Source organism: the organism of the source record quoted next, unplaced genomic scaffold (assembly GCF_019419815.1).
Source record: "Pyrus x bretschneideri cultivar Hongxiangsu unplaced genomic scaffold, Pyrus_bretschneideri_v1 Contig39, whole genome shotgun sequence".
Taxonomy (NCBI): Eukaryota; Viridiplantae; Streptophyta; class Magnoliopsida; order Rosales; family Rosaceae; genus Pyrus; species Pyrus x bretschneideri.
The window spans coordinates 297,123-317,166 of NW_025999712.1; the positions used below are offsets into that span (position 1 = coordinate 297,123).

A 20,044-nucleotide genomic window follows, 5' to 3' on the forward strand; every position below is an offset into this window, starting at 1 on the left:
CAGAGAAAGAAGCGCACGTAGTTACCAGCAGAAAGTTAATTGTAAAAAAAAAAAAAAAAAAACAGAGGATCGCACGCGAGTTTCTTTTAACTTCTGTGTCAGAGTCTCCGAGAGATTCAGAGCGTTGACGCGCATCCCGATATCTGCTCTGTAAGTTTACTGCTGGTTTTGGGATTTCCAGTTTGAATCTCCACCGTTGAAATACATGCCGTGGAATGTGGAATCGCAACTGAAAAAGTAATGACCAAGCGATTAAATTTATACACAAAGTTTTGAAAACTAAATGATATGAAAGTTGATGATTGACGTGTTTATACTTATTAATGACACATTATTTAGTTTGCAAATTTAATCATTAAATTTAGTCTCTCTAGTATTATCCCAACTGCAATATAAGACACGATGGACATATCACAAAGGTTTAGGGAAATGGATTCGTGTGTAGAGAGAAATTTTTACGTGTGCCAGAACATTCCTCATGAATGGCTGTTACATATTATAGTTTTTTTCAGAATAGTAATATCACTTGGTGTATAAAAAATCTCTAATAGTTGAATTAATGTTGAGTACGCGCACTGAGTTGGACATTTAAAAAGGAAAATCCCAGAAGAGCTGCAATCAATACGTTTTTCCTAATTCTGGATTTCCAAAAGGAAGTACAAGTAACATGCGAAACCTTATAGTTTCAAACATGGTTGACCTCCAATATTACTGATACGTTCTAACTTAATTACTTATTACTCTGTATTGAGTTTTATCATAAAAAACCTCGATAATATAAGAAGTGAAAACTCCCATCTGATACAAGATATGGTACAAATATGAAAAATCTCAGCTTATTCCCTTCTAGTTAACCCTAAGGCAAGGCGTTGAGGAAACCAAACTTAATAGAACGAAGGGTTTATTGTTTCGGAAACTGTCAAAGTGCAGAATGTAACTGGAAGAGCAGTTGCCTTGTTGATATGGGGTGAACTGAAAAGCATAATCACGTGAAGAATCTATCTGAACAGATGAGTTGGTAATATGTAAGCTTACAAGGGACAAGAAGTGAGTCCAATATTAAAAAGATAGGGAGAGATACAAGCAAACACAAAAACCTGAAAAGTTTAATACTGAGAGACTTTGCATGGAGCCAAGATCGTGAAAACGACATTCAAATTGAGGAAGAAGAGCGGGGGACCGTTTTTTATATCGCAAATATATTGATCCCAGTCCCACTTGTAACACTGTTATACTACATGAAAACAGTGACAATACCAACCCCAAATCTTTGCCACCATATTAAATTCTACATGTTATTGTCCCCTTAATTTGTTTCTTCTTGCTGTTCTCACATATGCCCATAAGTAATTAATAGTTCTCATGACATTATATTACTGGAACAAAATTATAAGATAAGGGAGAGTAAAGTGCTTCAATCTTGCAATGAGATTATTATGGGCGTGAAGCATAAAACCTAGTTCATTTACGCTTATCGCTTGTATTCTTGCTCTCAACCAAATCAGTGTACTCAACTAAAAGAAGTTGTATGTGACCAATAGTCTGTGAGATGTGAGAAAGACACATATAAGTTATATATGACATATAAAACCTAGTCCATTTGCTATAATTTTAATGTTACAAGCGCTACTCCTCCAAAAGAGTAGAAGAAACTTATGAAAAGATTGTAATTTAATTGTTTCCACAAACAACTATAAGAATGGACAAGTATGGCATGTTTGAATTCAAACTACAAGCATGGTAAAAAAACTAGTTTATTTGAGTTACATCTGATTTAGCTTGGCTGCGTTTCTTGCGGCGAATGAGTAGTTAGGGTTTCTAGGGTTTGTTCTGTTTTGTGCTTATTTCCTTGTTTTAGTCCCTTTATTTTGTTGTTTGGCTGGTCCATATTATTTCTTGGTGTTTCGCTTTGTATTTGGACCATTCTATGTACCTTTTTTTTTTTTTTTTTTATTTGTATGATAATGAATTATATTTCCATAAAAAGTAGTAGTCATATGTCTTGGCAGACCTTAGAGGTCCTGTTTTCTAATAGACAAGATGGTGTGCAGCTTTTTTCAATCTAATATCATGAACCGTTTGGATCAAGAGGAGACATAACACAGAAGAAAATAAATATGCATGGAACCCTCAACCCTGTAAATTTGTATGGAGCTGAGAGTACAAACAAATAATATCCGAAATGCAATTATATATATATATATATATATATATATTGCACTCTTCTACAGTGTATTGGAGTGCATAAAGGGAGTTAGAATAATATCCCCTAATTTCAAAGTCCTATTTGTTGTTGGGTTAATCTAAAGAGAATTTCTAAGCATTCGTATATGCACAACAAGATCTGACAATTCCCAACAGTTGATGCAATGCAATATGGACTTTACATGCATATACGGCTGAGATTGCATCAACAATTAAGAGTCACACATTTGTATGTTGGGAAAATGTCCTAAGCACAACTTCTTTTAAGAAGTCGATAGTCGATACATTTACCATTGTGGACACCAAGCATTTAGTAAAGAGAGAGGCTTGGCTTTTTAAGATTAAGGAGGAGTTACTCCTCAAGATACTCCTGTAAATATCATCTCTGTAAAAAAAAAAAAAAATATCAATTAAAAATAAGATTGTTTAGTCAATTAACTGTAACAATAGAAAAACAGGTCATCATTCTTTTACTAGATCCATCCATCTATTTTTTTATGGTTTGATGACTAAACGATCTCATATGTAATTTTTTTTTTTTTTTTTTGTAGAGATAATCTTTAAAATATGTAATTTATAATATGAACGATTCCGATCATAATCATAAAATTTTGTAAATCAGCCATGTAATAAATTGAGGAGCTTAATTACTATACTAAAGTATGTATGAGAACATATCTTAGATGTGAACCCTTACAATTTTGGTAATGTATGTGTATGATAGATACCACACAATAGGATCGAATCCTGACCAAATATCTTATATAGCCGCTAAAGTGTCCCTGATATGAGAAAGGCAGCCACAGCTATCACAAACAATTATTTATGATCATCAGATCAAAAGAGAGCCCCATCTGTCAAAATCAGAATCAAAATATAGAGTTGTCAGCTTTGTTCAAAAGAGAGTCCCACCCTTATTTAACCTAATGCATTTCCCACATCTCTATCAAACTCTAAACCTAGCTTTGGTGGGACAACGGTCAAATTTAATTCAAGATTGAAATGTTCATGTCTGGCTAAGTGGGTCGACATCTGTAGAGATGTATAATACACACACATATATACATGTGAGACAACGAGTCTCTGGACTTGGTTTCTATTAGCAAATAGGAAGGCCAGGAGGAAAGCAAAGGGCATCAGAACCCTATCGAGCAGAAACAAAAGCATAGAAACAAGAACAGGTTTGCAATATTTGCAGAGACTTGCAATAAGTTAGTTTCCTTTTCTCCACATCTGCATTTTTTCCCAAATGCCCACGCTTGCACCAAACAACATATTCATTGCTAGGGACGATACGAGTAATTAAGTCGAACATGTGTTTCTGTACATTTGGTTTTCCTGTGTCTTTACTTCATGGAGCAAGAATATATTCACTTTTATCGTGTTTCAAAACCCTAATGTGATTATAGTTCCGGACCCATTTGCCCTCTTGCCATTTTTTCATCTCACCTAGCCAAGTGATACGTTAGAAATGTAAATGCTTGCAGATGGAAGGATAGAATGGTAAGAGTGCATGGCGGGCTGCAGATGATTGGGTTATATGTTGAATAATTTGTGCATGGTTTATGTCGTTGTCTGTTGGCAATTCATGTTAGGAAAAAGAAAAACACAGAGGTCTGTCATTTCACCATCTCTTCCAAGAGTACGTAAGCTTATTCTATCATTAATTCCGTCAGCGTGAGATGAAGGATTTAGCTTGCAAATAGCAAATTTACATTTTTTTCCTGATAGGGTAAATGATCAAATTTAGCAAAAGCTATTACTTCATAATGCTGCAATTATTTCTTTGTCATGTCTCATGGACAGGCAAAAGTAACTTTAATTTCCCCAGTCATGTTTTATTTTATTATTATTTTTATATCCATGTTATTTCTTGTTCAAGTAGGAAATTGAAAAGGAACGTATGAGAAGTAAAAATAAGTATATGGATAACACTACCCTTTTAAGTAATGTATTGAAAGAGCTTTACCTTTTCTGCTACAGTTAACACTTTAATTATAATGCGCAACGAAAGATTTATTCCTTCTTATATATCAATCACAATTGTTCAAAGTTAATCCATGAATTATCGGCGAAGAGTTACATGTGCTTATAAGTAATTGGATTATTTACTCCCTATATAGCCAATTGATTTTATAGTGGAACATCAATTTTCCTCATGATATCAAAGCACGTTGTCTCTTGTATAAAAGCCCAACGGCCACACGTGCTCCACATCACCTGATTTGCATTGTCCACATGTTTGGCTTGAAAATTCACCACACATGAAGGGACTTGTCGAGAGTTAATCCCACATTGGAGAAATTAGGGACTTTGCATGTGCTTATAAGTAAGTTGGGCTACTCTTCATATAACCAATTGATTTGAAACCTCAACTTTCCTCAACAATGATATACACATAGTTATTCATTAAAAACATGAAAGAAGAAGGACCGAGTCCATACATGTAGAGGGAGTACTCAAACATTTTCCTTCTAATGCACTCCATATCGATAATTTGGCTCTTAATTTATTCGTTCTCGGAAATTTAGCTAGGAAGAGGACATGAGAAACCCCCCATCAGGTAAAATAGAATTTCTAAGGTGATACGAGAGATTTAAGTAAAATTCAAGAGTCTTTGCATTTTGTGAAAATTGAATAATCATTTAAATATATCCATTAAACACAGTCTCGCTTCATTATTGTTAGTGTTTTTATTAATAATTTTTTTGTTGATTCAAGGAAAAAATGTGTATTGATACTAGGAATATTAATCATAGATGGAAAGATTATGTGTATCTTGTCAATGAAATTTTTTATAAAATAATGGGAGGTTACGTTAGGGCGCTTAACGGCATAAAGACTAGAATTGCTATTGATCTTAGAGAAAGAAAACACTAACAAATGAAACTACACATAGATTAATATTTAGAGTAGAACGTTCAGAAAATCATGATCTAAATAAGAGAAGTAGAAAGTTATAAGCCATGTGAAAGAACAAGTAAACTGTCGATTATCCATGTCCTACATGGGCCATTTCAAAACCCATTACCAAACACACCATTTTCTGGCTGATTTTCCTTTTCTTTTTTTTTATTTTTTTTTTTTGTCAAACCCATTTTCTGGCTGATTTGTTTGGACAATTTGTCCACACCCGATTGCTTTCGGAATCTCAAAGTTTTCATTGATTAGGAGGTAGTGGAGTGGCCAGCCAATTTGATGGTCAGATTCTGTGGCATATTGCCATGACATCCCATCCTTTTTGTGCCCGAAGTGTCACATATTAACGGCTTGGGATTGTTTCATCGGTAGTTTGATTAGATGCTAACAGTTTAATATCACCATAGACCAGGAAAATGCTTTCCTTTCATCCCCGAAGCTCCACTGCTGCATGTTACAGGCAGTGTGTACTTCTTGTTTTTCCCAAAATTCCAAAGCATACAGGGTGAAATCGGAGTTGTGAATTGAACAAACGCATCTAAGCCTTGAAAGATGGTTAGTGCATAATAATACTTCCCCCATTTTTACAAGTTGCCAATTTACCACACCACTCTATACAAATAAGTTCATCGATCAAAGCTAGATTTCGTAGCAAAAAATACTATAACAGAAAGAAAACAAAACTCATAAACTCAATTATATATTATTTCACCTGGCGATTGTTGTCTTAAATATTTAACCTCTGATAGGTTTGTTTCTAAGATGATTCTTAAAGTGTTTTTTTTCTAATATTCAGTAGTATATTTTGCAATATTCAATCGAAAGGCAAAGGAAAAAAAAAATACAAATGGGCTACTTAATTCTACGATCTAGTGGTATTTCTCTTCACTTGTAACTTGTAAATGAGAGGTCATATGTTCGATTCTCGCCAAAACGAATTTGAACCATATTATTGATAGTCCATTGTGAAACTAAAGCATACATTCTTCTTATAGTGTAGATAATATCGTTTGTTAAAAAAAAAAAAAAAAAAACTTCTCTATCGTAACAGTCAATCAAATTACAATCGTATGATCAATGTCTCCATTCATATTCTATTAACTACATCGAATTTTAAATAAATAACTCCTTCAATTCACAGTCCGATTGAAATAAAAATGATAATATACTTAATATCTTATTTAATAATGTAATTATTTTGGTAAGGATAATATTTTGGTACAAAAGGGTCTGGACCGCACATCCTTATCCAATAGTATGAGTTAATACTAATACAACACATGTCATACCGGCTTTAAAAATAAATTAATAACATATTATTTAATTATTTTCAACCTAGTCATAGATATAGGGTTAGGACCCAAGTATAGTTCTCGTGGAGCAAAAAACGGTATAGTTCTTGTGATAATATAAGAAAAAAATATATCTAATGCAAGGATACACACTAAGAGAGTTTTTAGTATGCATCGATGTATACTACATTGAAATTTATCTGTTAAATTCCTGATTAATGTTTCTCTGGACACAAATTTAACCTTTTATTCATTAATGCACGAGATACACTATCTTACTAAGAGATAGAAGTTTGGTGCCAAAAATTTAAGAAGTGGAAAGAGATGAGGGCAGAGAATAAAAAACAAAGAAGATTTGGATCGGGGAAGTGAGGAGAGATTTTTCAGTATGATCATCACACGAGATGATATATTATGTGTTTTTATATAAATAATGGGTTATGTATGTTAAAAGGTTAATAACTAAAAATTAAAATTTTTTACCATTTAAATAAAAATAAATGATGTATTATTCATGTTCTCGTTCCAACTAAAAATTTCACGGGAAGGGAGTGAAAGTTTGCTGAGGAAAAAAAAAATGGAAAAAGAGGAGAGTGGATTGTGGAAAAAAGGAGGAGGTGCAGAAGGTAGCAGAGCAGTAGTTGTTTTTAGTTTTTTCATTTCTGTGTTTGGGAATTGTTGAAAGACAGTAGAGAAAAGCCTGCAAGAGTATCAAACAGCCAAACATGGCAGTGCTTAGGATGTGACGGCCCTCTTAGATTCACCCTTTCTTTTTCCCCTCTCTCTCTCTCTCTATCTCTCTCTCTCTCTCTCAAACTTGCTTAAATATACCATCCCTCTTTTTAAACCTCCAACACAACTACCCTCACTTAAGGGCTGAGATGACAGTTGCAACAAGGGAACCTAGTTAATCTGAAAAAGGTCCCAGAGAGAAAAATAGCCACAGAGAGAGAGAGAGAGAGCCCAGAAAATATCAGATAAAGTTGCTGTTTTCTTCTGCCATTGGTGGGTTTTTTGAGCTTCCATCTTGCTGTCCATGGAGTTGAAAAGACTTCACAGACTGATAAGGTTCACCACCATCGGCATTTTCTCAATTTATGCACTTTTCACCACCATCAGTTCCACTTCCACTACATGTCCAGGTGAGCTTTTCAACAATCAAATTAATTTCCCATTTTATATTATTTTTTTTAAGAAAAAATTGAATTTTTCACTGAATTAATATTTCATTTAAACAGAATTTAATTATCTACTTGTTTCCAAAATGCAGATAACAACTGTGCCTTCACGGCTAAACTGGATTCATATTTTCAGGTAGGTAGTTCCACAGTTCCACTATACCTATCATATTTTATGGTCCGTGATTTTAACACTCCTTTAGCTTCCTGCTGGCACTCACGAAGTGCCGGAATCTGAATATAGATGACTAACGAGGAGTGCCAAAATCTCTACCTTATTTGATACTTCAACATTCAATGAGCACTAATGCTTCTTTCTTATGTTATTTATTGTTCTCCACATGAATCACATCAATCACCACATATCATGACCTTACAGCAAGTCTCTAGTAGCTTTGACTAACTTTGACCCAAGCTGGGTTTTTGATAAAGACTGCATATGCTTGTATGAAATTGAAAAGACAAAAATAGAACCATATTATTATTGTTATTACTGATCAAGCCACCACCTACCATGGTGCTTTGATAAGTAGCACACACTGACTGAAGGACAGGGTGGTCCTGCTGCTGTTTACCCTGGTCCATACTAAGAAAAATGGTCTTGTAGTACGGCTCAGCCTGCCTAATTAAGAAGCACACAGCACCACAGGCGTAGTTTAGCACACAGCTTTGGCCTTGGAGGACACCTATTTTTATTTGGCTTTTCAGAAGCAAAAGAAAAGGCTTTTGTTGTTCATATTGTCGTCTTCTAAAAATTCTACTGCATCTTGGTAACTTGCGCCTGCTGTGCTCAGCGCCCTACCCGCTCAAACCATGTTGTATAGTGTACTCCCGTGAGCTAAAAATTGTTATCGGGGCCGGCGAACATTAGCATTGGTAGGCGCACTTTAGCACTAAGGATATATGTTGACAAGTCGGCAGACGTTAGCAAACTGTGTGCGCAGAAGGGTTGGTGGATAATTGTGTTATATATAATTGCTAATTTTTGGGAGATTAACTAACTGAAGTGGTGCAGGAATTTGGGAAGCACAGTGACAAAATGAGGGAGCAGAGGATGATGACTTTGAGCTTGGCTAGGAGGTACTTGAGTGGACCTGGATCGTCCCCCCCTCGGTGCACATCCAAGTGCGGCAGGTGCACCCCTTGCAAGCCGGTTCATGTGTCTGTGCCGCCTGGGACGCCGGTGATGTCGGAGTACTACCCGGAGGCTTGGAGGTGCAAATGTGGCAACAAGTTGTACATGCCATGAAATGAAATGAATATGATCATCATAAGCTTTATGATATTTATTTTATTTGTGTTAGTGTCGCGAAGACAAATTCTAGCTAGCTACTTTTCTAGCTTATTATGCTTATTAGTCAGAAAAAATGGATATTTACAGGACTTAAATTTCTGTCGAAATATATATATACACGTTAACATTGACGGAGAGTATCATATGATCAGTATGGAGAATATATGCTGTGTTAAATATTTGGAAATTTATGTTCATAGTAATTGAATGGTTGTTTCCTTCCCTGTAAATCTTCTTGTCAACGACTACTAAAATGAACTCATTCCTACCCCACACCTTTTTTTTAGGCCCAACTGGATAATCATGGAACTAGCTAAGCTAGGAAATAGTAGCACCTGAACTCGTCGAGGTTCTCTACACTTGGAAAGATTCTTACCTACAAATGGAGATATATCCCGATAAGTCAGGAAGAGAAACTCACATGCCACCGGCCGGTTCACTGTCTCGCCCTCCCTCCTCTGCCTCACTTGACTCTGATCACACAATGATTGTTGTAGACTCATCGATATATATATATATATACACACATATATATATACACACACACACACACATATATATATATATATATATATATATCTCTCTCTCTCTCTCTCTCTCTCTCTCTCTCTCTCTCTCTCTACAATAACATAGGAGAATCTCAAGCTAATCCATAAGGTATCGTTTGGTATGCAGACGGGACGGGACGGAACGGAATGGGACGGGACGGGACGAGACAGGACGGAACGGAACGGAGTGGGAGCAAAGATGCCCTCGGATGGAAACAAGGAGGAAGAAGAAGGAGACGGAGAGGTTATAATTTTGTGTTCCACGGATGTGGAACGAGTCGTTCCAGGGGGGTGAGGTGGAACGAAAATTCACCCAAAACTCGTCCCATGGAACAACTCGTTCCACCCGTTTTAGGCGCACCAAACGTGGGACGGAACGCCTTGTCCCAGTCTGTTCCGTCCCGTCCCACGTACCAAACGGTACCTAAAGAACGAAGAAAGTAATTGGCCTTTTTCTTTTTGGGTAGAGACAATGACAAATAGTGAACAATGAAACAGGCTCTGCCTCGCGTACAATTTGAAAACTAGTTTTCCATCAAACAGTGTTCTAAAAATTACCGCCTAGTGCCACCTAGGTCCCGCCTAGTGCCACCTAGGTCCCGCCTAGGCTCTAGACAGCTGGCCACCACTCCAATTAGTCCCTACGCATTTATAAATTAAGAAAGGGCGCCTAAACCCGCTTAAGCGTCTGCCTAGCTGTCCTAGGCCGCCTAAACCCATCTAGGTCGCAATTCCTAGTCAGACAGAAAATCGATAACTTTCATTTTTCATTTTATTTTTTCAATAAAATGTAATAAACTTATTGAATACTTGGATTAACACTCATTATATGTTTGTTCTCCATGTTTTCAATATGTTGTAATACTTTATATATATATGTGTGTGTGTGTGTGTGTGTGTGATTTTATTATGTAATTTATGTATCTCAATATAATTATGTGTTTGTTTCAAAAAAAAAAAAAAAAAAACTTATGTGTTTTTTTAAGTATAAATAGGCACTTATTGATACAATATGTAATGAGTTTACTTAAATCCTCCTAGGCCCCCGTCTAGTTCTCATCTAGCCATCTAGGCGCTAGGCCCTAACCCACCGCCCAACTAGCACCTAGCATCTTTAGAACCTTGCCATCAAGTACTATAAGAATACGAAAGAAAACGTGTAATTTGTTTTCTATGAATCAACAATTATTGTTTATGAAATCTGAACTCATGACGTCTTTTATAAAAGCAGAAATTATGTGCCACTAAATCAAACAGTTATTAGCAATTGTGCACATTGTCTAACTTGAAGCTTTTGCCACTACATTCCTTTTCGTAAATTGATCATGCCATTAGCATATAATAAATGAATTTGATTGTGAAAGAGATGTTGCATACATACGTTGCCTGCCTATACATTAATATTGGAGAGAATTGAACCATAAACGTATTTCAATTCTAACTTATTATCGCACCCTCGTCACTTAGACTTCTTAACAAAGTCAACATTACATTAAATGTCTTAACTTTTCAGTGAAGGAAGGCATCTAATTTCAAGGAAGAACATTGTGGGCTTTTCTTGTCACAAAAGGTCATTATGGGCCTTCTCTAATTTTATTTTGTGAGCTCAATATATAACAAGTTCTACTTAACTTTGGGATAATGCCAGAAGGCAATTTTAAACTAAATTTGTAAACCGATGTCACCAAATCCAGTTTATTTAATTAAAGACTTATTTTATAATACCAAGGTTAATATATAATCAAAATTATTATATTAATGCATAGAAAATGTTAGGGAGATTCTCTCTAAGTGAGACTCTTTATGGAGATTCTGTCATCTCATAATTTAACATTAAGTCTCGTGTAAACAATATAAAACATTGTACCAAAAACATAAGGTGGCAGAAAGTCTATAAAAAATCGCATTATGTAATGGTTAGTGATCATCATTGGTTTTGGAGTATGATTGAAGCCTCTGCCCCCTAACAGATGCTCCTAAACTCCTCTTTGTACTTGCTCCCACCACCTACCAAGGCATAGCCAAAAGCTTATATAATAATGCTTCATTAATATAATTTTTAGCATTTTTTTTTCATTAATAAAAAAAATCAAAGGCTTATATAATTCGTCCTTGATGCATGATTCCCTAGCTCTCAAGGCTTACAACTTCATTAATAAGGGCAAGACATCTGCCACCAAAGAAGAGGAAATGTGTTATATTTGTGGCTCCAATGACTATTGGCCTCACATTCGCTAATCTTCCGCTTAAGTTGTTGTTGAGTATCATTTACGTTGCAAAGCAGTACAGACTAACTTTGTTCAAGTGGATAATCTCTAAGATACAATTATGGAGATTTCTAATTTTTAAGAGGCATATGCACCGAAGATTAGAGTTTCTAGACATGAGCCTATATGTGGCCGAGTTCACCTAGTGGTCGAACCCCTTTAATTTTTTGTTTAAGTTTTGAATAATTTATTTTGTTTTTGGATTATTTGTTTGATGTTTGTTTTAACGTTGTAAGATTCCAAGAATTTATTATCGAAGAAAAGAAATATTTCAAAAAATATGTTGTGCTTATTTATTGAGAAGGTGTTCATGAGAAAAGAGTGGACGTCATTACGAGTTTGTAACATTTTTCGGATTACATTTTAGAACTCAGATGAATTTTTAAGGTGATTTACATGACTAATGAATAAGTGCCATGTGGCAGCCAATGAGTGGCTAGCTTGCCACGTGACAGCAGCTGGAACTAGACAGCCAATTGTGTTGGTGTCAAATGAGCCACACGGTAAGTGATGAAAGGAGGGAAAGAAAATAAGAAAAAAACAAAGGAAGACGAGAAGAGTAATGTTATTCATATCATGTTTTTATACTACATTTCTATACCACATTAGGTAGCATCTGATGTGGACAGCCATATCATTTGAAAAATTTGCAAAACCCAAGGAAATGAATAAGAAATACTCCTCGTATATCACAATTATCATTTAATCAACTAGTTTTTCTTAATTATTAGTTTATTAAATAATGAACTAAATTTAAAAACATGATTAATTCAAATGATGTGGCTGTCTACATCAAATTCCACCTAAGGTGATATGAAAATGTGGTACCAAAACATAATATGAATATCATTACTGAGAAGAGAAATCAAAGTTTTCTTATTACTTTGACACATGGCAGGATGCCATTGGATTAGAAAGCAAAGGGGCTGTGTATGTGTTTGGGAATATAAAGGCAGCGTGCCCTTATTTTTATCTTCTTCACCACAAGGGGTGGGCATGGTCAGATTCGATTTGGTTCTACCCTCAAAAAGAAATCGGAGTCGGAAAATTTCAACGGTTTGGTTCAGTGCGTTTCGGCTTAAATTAATTACTAAAATCGTACAGTTCAGTTCATAACGATTCTGGTTCGATTCATGCCGGTTTACGGTTCTAACCAAAATTATATATATATATATATATATTTTTTTTTTTCTTTCTAATTTTCTACTTCTAATACCAAACACATATTTCAACCACAAATTCAAGTAACTTTGGGTTTCCATTACTAGATCTACAAGATTTGCGATCGAAAGATAGAAAGTGTGCATATAAATATAAACCAAAAGATAAAAAGGCTCATATCAAGACCAAAGTGTAGATCTTAAACTAAAATTAAACTATACATAATGCATAATATACTGGAAAAGAATGGAGAAAAATAATGTAGGGGGAGAAAAATGATAAAACAACAAAGGAGGAGGAGAGAAGTGAAGAAAAATATTGGGCTTATGCACATGGTCTTCTTAAAAAATGTCTTATTTATATAAAAATAATAATAAAACAATCATTTATATTAAAAGCAGTTTGGTCTGGTTCATTCGATTCTAATATTTCCAAACCGGAACAGAAACCGTTTGAAATGGTTCGGTTAAGTTTTTGTTCCAGTTTTGACTTTTTTTGTCAATACCATTTTTTTTTTGTCACGGTTCGATTCAGATTTTCGGTTTGGTGGTTTTTATGTTCGCCCCTATTCACCACCATGAGTAGCTTTGGAGAAATGGAAAAGAGAATGCTCTCTTTTACTCAAAAACCCGAAACAATGTTCCACTGTAACTTTTGATTTACTACTCAGAATTCAACTTCGTTTCAGTTTATGAATTTCTGGAGAAGAGTACCACAAACCAAGGTATCAATTTATGGGTTTATTTCAGATTTCGGAAGTTGGCGTTTTTGGGATTATGTACTGCACATGCTTAATTTCTTGGATTAAACTGTTGTTTATTGTGGATTAGACCTATTGGAGGTTTAAGTGAATGAATTGAGAAAGATATGACTATGGGTTAGCTGTTGTAAACCCTAAACATGCTCATGCTTGTGAACTATAGGGAGTTTGATATTAATCGAATAAATTAAAGCTATACTTCAACTAATTGGATTGTAGAAGTGAGAAGATATGATTTGGGTATGCTTTGGATTCGAAGAACTGATGAATGAATCTGAAAGTAAAGAAAGAAATGTGGAAAAAGAAAAGGAACCTACTGTAATGTTTCTACACAAGGGGTGTTTCGTAGGCATAATGAAGTTTTGGGGGAGATTTACAATTTTCGGAAATATAGGGGACAATTGTAATCACTCTTAAAAGGTTTGGGGCAATTTGGTAATTACTGAAACTGTTGGACAGCTGCATGCTAATTGGACAGCAAGATACACAATTTATTTTTAAGATGTGGGGACCCTTGGAAGGAAACCAAACTGTGACGATGGAAATAAAGGACTATATATTGATTACTACATATGGATTATATAGTTACATGTTGATTTACTGGAGGAAAAGTTTAATGACGGTGTACTGCGACTTGGCGTTGGCATAAGCTTCACTTTGAAATCTCAGGTAGAGGAAATACGGCAAATTTTAAATTGATTTTATTAAATTTTGTGAATTGTTATATTATTGTTAATATTAGTTGACTGATTGAGATTGGATGATAATTGGTTATATGTGTATCATTGCTTGATTCGAGTGTTCATAGAGTTGTGATTGTGAACTGTTGTTGGAATGTTGTGATATACGTGGAATATGAAATCAGATTAATTGTGCATTATTCATGATGTATTATGTGGTTGGAGTTTCGGTGTTGAGAAAGAATTGGAAATGAGGATAGTTAGAAAGGATTTTTTGTGTAGTTGAGCCAAACTCTTAGTAGGTACCAGGTCTCAGGCGAGCCCACAGCGCACAGATTCTTTAAGGGTAATTCGGGAACGGCGACGAAGAATTTAGTCAAGATGACTAACAAAAGGGAAGATTAGGATGATTGAGTTACAGGGGGTTAATTTGTATATTAAACATTCGAACTACCACTGTAGAGGTAAAATGCACGATATGGGAGGTGCAGGTCCACGTGTTTTATTATATAAATTAATGGGTAGAGATGAAGAGTATCACATTGCATTCATGCATTGTTATTGATAATGATTTGGTACTTGATTACATGATTTTATAACACGTAATTTAGTATTGTCAATTTACTGTGGTAAGGTTATGTCCAAATTGAGTTTTTGAAGCTCGCCCCTCAATTGTTATGCAAATTTACGAACTAAACAGTTGAAAGGATAGGCGGAATGAGAATGAATTAGATGTGAGGCTAGAAGTTTAATTTATTCCTTTTCCTTGTAGCTTGGTAAAGAATTCTTGAATTTCTTTTAAATAAGAAGAATTTTTATTTTTCACCCCGTTTCAGTTTTATTTTATTTATTTAGTTTTTAGCTCACGCACTGGATTTAGAGTTATTTTCCACCAACTCCAGGTTCGGGGCAAGACCAAAGTTTTGGACAATTAAATTATGGATGTTATTTCTTCAATGACTAATTAATCAAATGAAATTCAAAATTTTCCTTATACATGTGACCGATTCAATTAGTTTACTTCTAGTTATGTCTTGTAGTGATGTTAGTTGTCTGGATTTGATCGTACAATTACACATATCATCTTTGCATGAACGCCAGTATTTACTAACTTTGTACATAAATGTTCACCTCTGACAACCTTTCAAGCCTATATAACTTGATTGAGGGACACGACACTACTAGTATAATGTGCTTAATGGTATTGAATTAACCATTAAAGAGACACTTTACTCATCTTGTTCCGAAAGAAGGTTGTTGAGCTTCAAAGATATTCAAGATAATAATCATCACGCTTAAACCACTAAAGAAAATGAAGTTGAATTCTTTTGCATCACTTTTTATGAATATGGTCAAAAGCTTATTCATAAGAAAATGGAGCGCTTATGAACATGGCTTTGTTTTGTTGAATAAGTTTGTATTATATGTAATGATAATGTTTTAATGATATTGATGCTCAAGTATATTCGTCAATTATTATATTAGTTTCTTGGAAGATATGTGTAAACCATATTTATGTGTTTGCAACAACTTGCAAGTGAAGATGAAAGAGTGTTTGATGGAAATTATTATTCTGCAAACTTTTGTGTTTTATAATTTCTAGTGACATATTTGTTTGGTACGGTTGTTATTACCTAGCCTGTCACATCCCGGCCCGGGGCGGACCACTTCCCAGGCCCGCTCCACCACCGTAGCATGATATTGTCCGCTTTGGGCTTACCATTCCCTCACGGTTTTGTTTTTGGGAACTCACGAGCAACTTCCCAGTGGGTCACCCATCATGGGATTCCTCTAGCCCCTTTCTCGCTTAACTTCGGAGTTCCTACGGAACCCGAAGCCAGTGAGCTCCCACAAGGCCTCGTGCTAGGTAGGGATGAGAATATACATTTAAGGATCACTCCCCTGGGCGATGTGGGATGTCACAATCCATCCCCCTTAGGGGCCCGACGTCCTCGTCGGCACACCACGGCCAGGGTTAGGCTCTGAGACCAAATTGTCACATCCCGGCCCGGGGCGGACCACTTCCCAGGCCCGCTCCACCACCGTTGCACGATATTGTCCGCTTTGGGCTTACCATTCCCTCACGGTTTTGTTTTTGGGAACTCACGAGCAACTTCCCAGGGGGTCACCCATCATGGGATTGCTCTAGCCCCTTTCTCGCTTAACTTCGGAGTTCCTACGGAACCCGAAGCCAATGAGCTCCCAAAAAGGCCTTGTGCTAGGTAGGGATGAGAATATACATTTAAGGATCACTCCCCTGGACGATGTGGGATGTCACATAGCCAGACAAACAAATTTGCAGCAACACATTTCCAACTTGGGCATTGGCCATTCATCATTTCTTCAGGACCAAAATAATTGACCCCTTCATATATTTTTTTTATATATATATATATTATGGTTGGTCTTACAATTATTATTTAATATGTGTCTCTTGTGTAAATTAACTTAATTAATTGATTGCTTGGTAACATTATTGATGCATAACTTGACCTCAAAAATGTCGTGTTTGTTCGACATGGAGTATATATTTAATTATTCGCCAAATTTTTATATTAATTTTCAAAATTCAGGAAAACTCTGGAAAAGTTTTGGGTAAATTATATTTTGCACTCACAACATTGGATCATAGACCAAACTCATAGCACGTTCTTTTGAAAATTACAATGTCATACCATAAGTTCAGTTAATTAGTGGTTATATATCTCTAAGTACGCATTTGATAGTGAGGAATATTGTTGTGGGATTGTTTCTCAAAAGTTACAATATTTGATGCACATATAAATCTTAGGGATTGGTATAATTCAAGTTCAGTTCATTGTATCCAAGTCTCGATCGACCACTTAGAAGTGCTAAGAATCTGAAGGCATACTTCTGGTTGTTATTAGGCAAAAATTGAGGCCCCAAAACAAAACCCAAGCCTCCTCCAGTTATGCAACAAAGAAGGGATGATATCATATCATTTTTATTAAAAAAAAAAAAATTGGTAAATTAAATCTTAGGGGTCACCATTGTATTAAATTGTATTACTTTGTAATACAATGATTATGGTTGGTGTTATCTAGCTACTGGCTCTTGTAATATAGATTATCCCAAATTATTGACCCCTTCATATATTTTATGGTTGGTGTTACAATTATTATTTAATAAGCATGTAGCTCTTAGAAAAGTGTCATGTTTATTGAACATGGAATATATAGTTAATTATGACCAAGTTTCTATATATTAATGTAACCAATTGTGCACCATGTCATGATTTACTGGTAGACTCTAGAAAAAGTCTTAATAACGTCATATGACAGCGAGCGTGTTAACCCGGTTCACAAAGCCGATAAAGCAACTTCCATGATCCTCATACGAAGACATATGCATGACGCACTACAAACTTGATCAGTACCTCACTTGAGAGTATCTATGAGCTTAATGGCTCACTCTGGCATAAGGCTTCGATCATCAAAAAGACATATTTGCCTGAAACAAGATATGACTGGTAACATTTACGCTTCCAATTCAAGTCTGTGAATGAATGCAATTCTGAAATTTGTTGTATCATATCACTTCTCATGTGCTGCTAAGATGATTTAACTGAACATGATCTCCTCGAGGAGACCTATTGAACTTTTATACCACCAATATTGTCTTGCAGTAACAATATCGAGCACATAAATTTAAGAAATTCTCATATTAGGTCTTTGTCTTACTAGTTGTTGAGAAGCAAAATCAATTTTTGCTGAAGAATCATCAAGTTAGACCTACTAGCACGAGCGTTGCTCCTGAAGCCATGCCAACACATCATGAGGCCAAAATCGGCCGCAACAAACATCATAGCTGTGATAAGGGTTCCAACCCTAAGCTAAAGTCCCAAGGTCAACAGTGTAGATGCTACCTAAGGGAGGAAATCTGTTCCTGAGACACGATTCCCTAGCTCCCAAGGCTTACAATTTCAATAAGGGCAAGACATCTGCCACCAAAGAAGTGAAAATATGTTACCGTTGTGGTTCTAATGACTACTGGTCTTGCACTTGTTGATCTTCTGCTTAAGCTGTTACTGAGTATCATTCATGTTGCAAGGTCGTAAAGATTAAATTTGTTCAAGTGGATAATCTCGAAGATACCATTATGGAGATTATGATTTTCAAGAGGCATATGCACCAATGGAAGATTAGAGTTATTAGACTTGGCCAATATGTGGCCGAGTTCACCCTAGTGGTCGAATCACCTTGATTTTTTGTTTGAGCAATTTCTTTTGTTTTTAGGTTATTTGTTTAATGTTTGTTTTAAGGGTAAATTACATTTTACCCCCCTCAGGTTTGGAGTCAATTTCAATTCCTTACAACATTTTAAAACATTTCAATTTCATACAGTTACACATCATTTTATTTCAATTTCATACATCCGTTAGAAAATCTGTTAAGTTAACCATTAAGTGATGACGTGGCAAATATGGGGTCCCCATTTGTACTGACGTGGCTGCTACATTTGTGCCACGTGGCTAAACACTTAATAAAAAATTTAAAATTATTATTATTATTATTATAAAAAAATATAAAAAAACCGGAAAGGCCTCCAAACACTCCCACACACAGAGAGAAGCAGCACCTTTCAACCTCGAGCTCCGCACTTTGATTCTTTGTAAAAGAACACAATCGAACAGAAGAATTTCAACCAAAGCTTCAAACTTTCCCATTAATTTCACAAATTTGAGAGCCAAAATCCATCGGAGCTTCGACAAAAACCTTGAAACTATCATTATTTACAAGCGTCTTCAATTGTAGAGAGCCAAATGTACGAACCCCACTGGCCATAGTCGAAAACCTAAACCCTAGAACTATGTCGTTGGGACTCGCAGTGACGGAACTTTCAAACCCTAGAAATGGCCAAGCATTGTGTTAGGTGGGTCGTGGCGCAGAAGCGATGGCTTTTAGCTTTCCTCGTCATGTTCTCCCTTTCTACCTTGGTCGCCTTCTTCATCAGAGTCACGTTTGACACCTGCGATCGTGGCGGCCTCGATGTCGTTGATGAGAAGGTTCCGCTGGAGGCGCCCATTGGGACCAGTCCTAGCCCACCGCCGTTGTCACTCTCGGGCCTAGAAGGCCCAACCCAAGCTCGTCGCCACCGTCCAACTAGGTCGCCATGGCCTGCAACAATCTCTCCCTTCTCACCTTCGTTCTTCACTTTCTCGACGACGGGAATGATGAAAATCTTCCATCGCCATTGGATTTGATAGGATGCAAATCGTGGAACAGAGAACGGAGTGGAGGATGGAAGGAAAGGGTTGATCTGGGGAGAGGGAAGGGAGGGGAGGTGAAGATAGTGGAGGAGAATGAGAAGGTGGGTCGGGGAGGTGAAGAGGGAGGAGTGGATCGGAGAAGGGTGGCTCGGGTGGGCAAAGGGTGGGTGATGAGGGATGAGACAAGGGGGTGCTCAGACGAAGGGGATGGAGGGGTGGAGCCGTGGAGGTGGTGGAAGGGATGGATGGGTGCTCGGTGGGGAAGACGAAGTCTGGGTTTTTTTTTTTTTTTAAAATTTAATTTTTATTTAATTTTATTTTAATATTTTAAACTTTTTATTAAGTGTTTAGCCACGTGGCAAAAATGTGGCAGTCACGTCAGCACAAATAGGGACTTCATATTTGTCATGTCATCACTTAACGGTTAACTTAACAGATTTTCTAACGAATGTATGAAATTGAAATAAAATGATAATTAAATGTATGAAATTGAAATGTTTTAAAAATGTT

General features: G+C 36.1%; 1 protein-coding gene across 1 annotated transcript; it reads left to right on the top strand.

Annotated features, from left to right (window-relative positions):
* The first annotated feature begins 7,097 nt into the window (after positions 1–7,097).
* LOC103963288 (EPIDERMAL PATTERNING FACTOR-like protein 6) lies at positions 7,098–9,015 on the top strand. The gene is made up of 3 exons (XM_009376085.3): positions 7,098–7,558; positions 7,687–7,730; positions 8,610–9,015. Exons 1-3 carry the CDS (start codon positions 7,453–7,455, stop codon positions 8,841–8,843), a joined length of 384 nt encoding a protein of 127 aa, XP_009374360.2. The 5' UTR covers positions 7,098–7,452; the 3' UTR covers positions 8,844–9,015.
* The last annotated feature ends 11,029 nt before the right edge of the window (positions 9,016–20,044 follow it).

Bases quoted from the DNA above. Each gene is read 5' to 3' on its own strand.
- LOC103963288 (XM_009376085.3), top strand. From the start codon at position 7,453: ATGGAGTTGAAAAGACTTCACAGACTGATAAGGTTCACCACCATCGGC. The intron at 7,559-7,686 runs GTGAGCTTTTCA...TCCAAAATGCAG, and splicing joins CACTTCCACTACATGTCCAG to ATAACAACTGTGCCTTCACG. The intron at 7,731-8,609 runs GTAGGTAGTTCC...GAAGTGGTGCAG, and splicing joins AACTGGATTCATATTTTCAG to GAATTTGGGAAGCACAGTGA.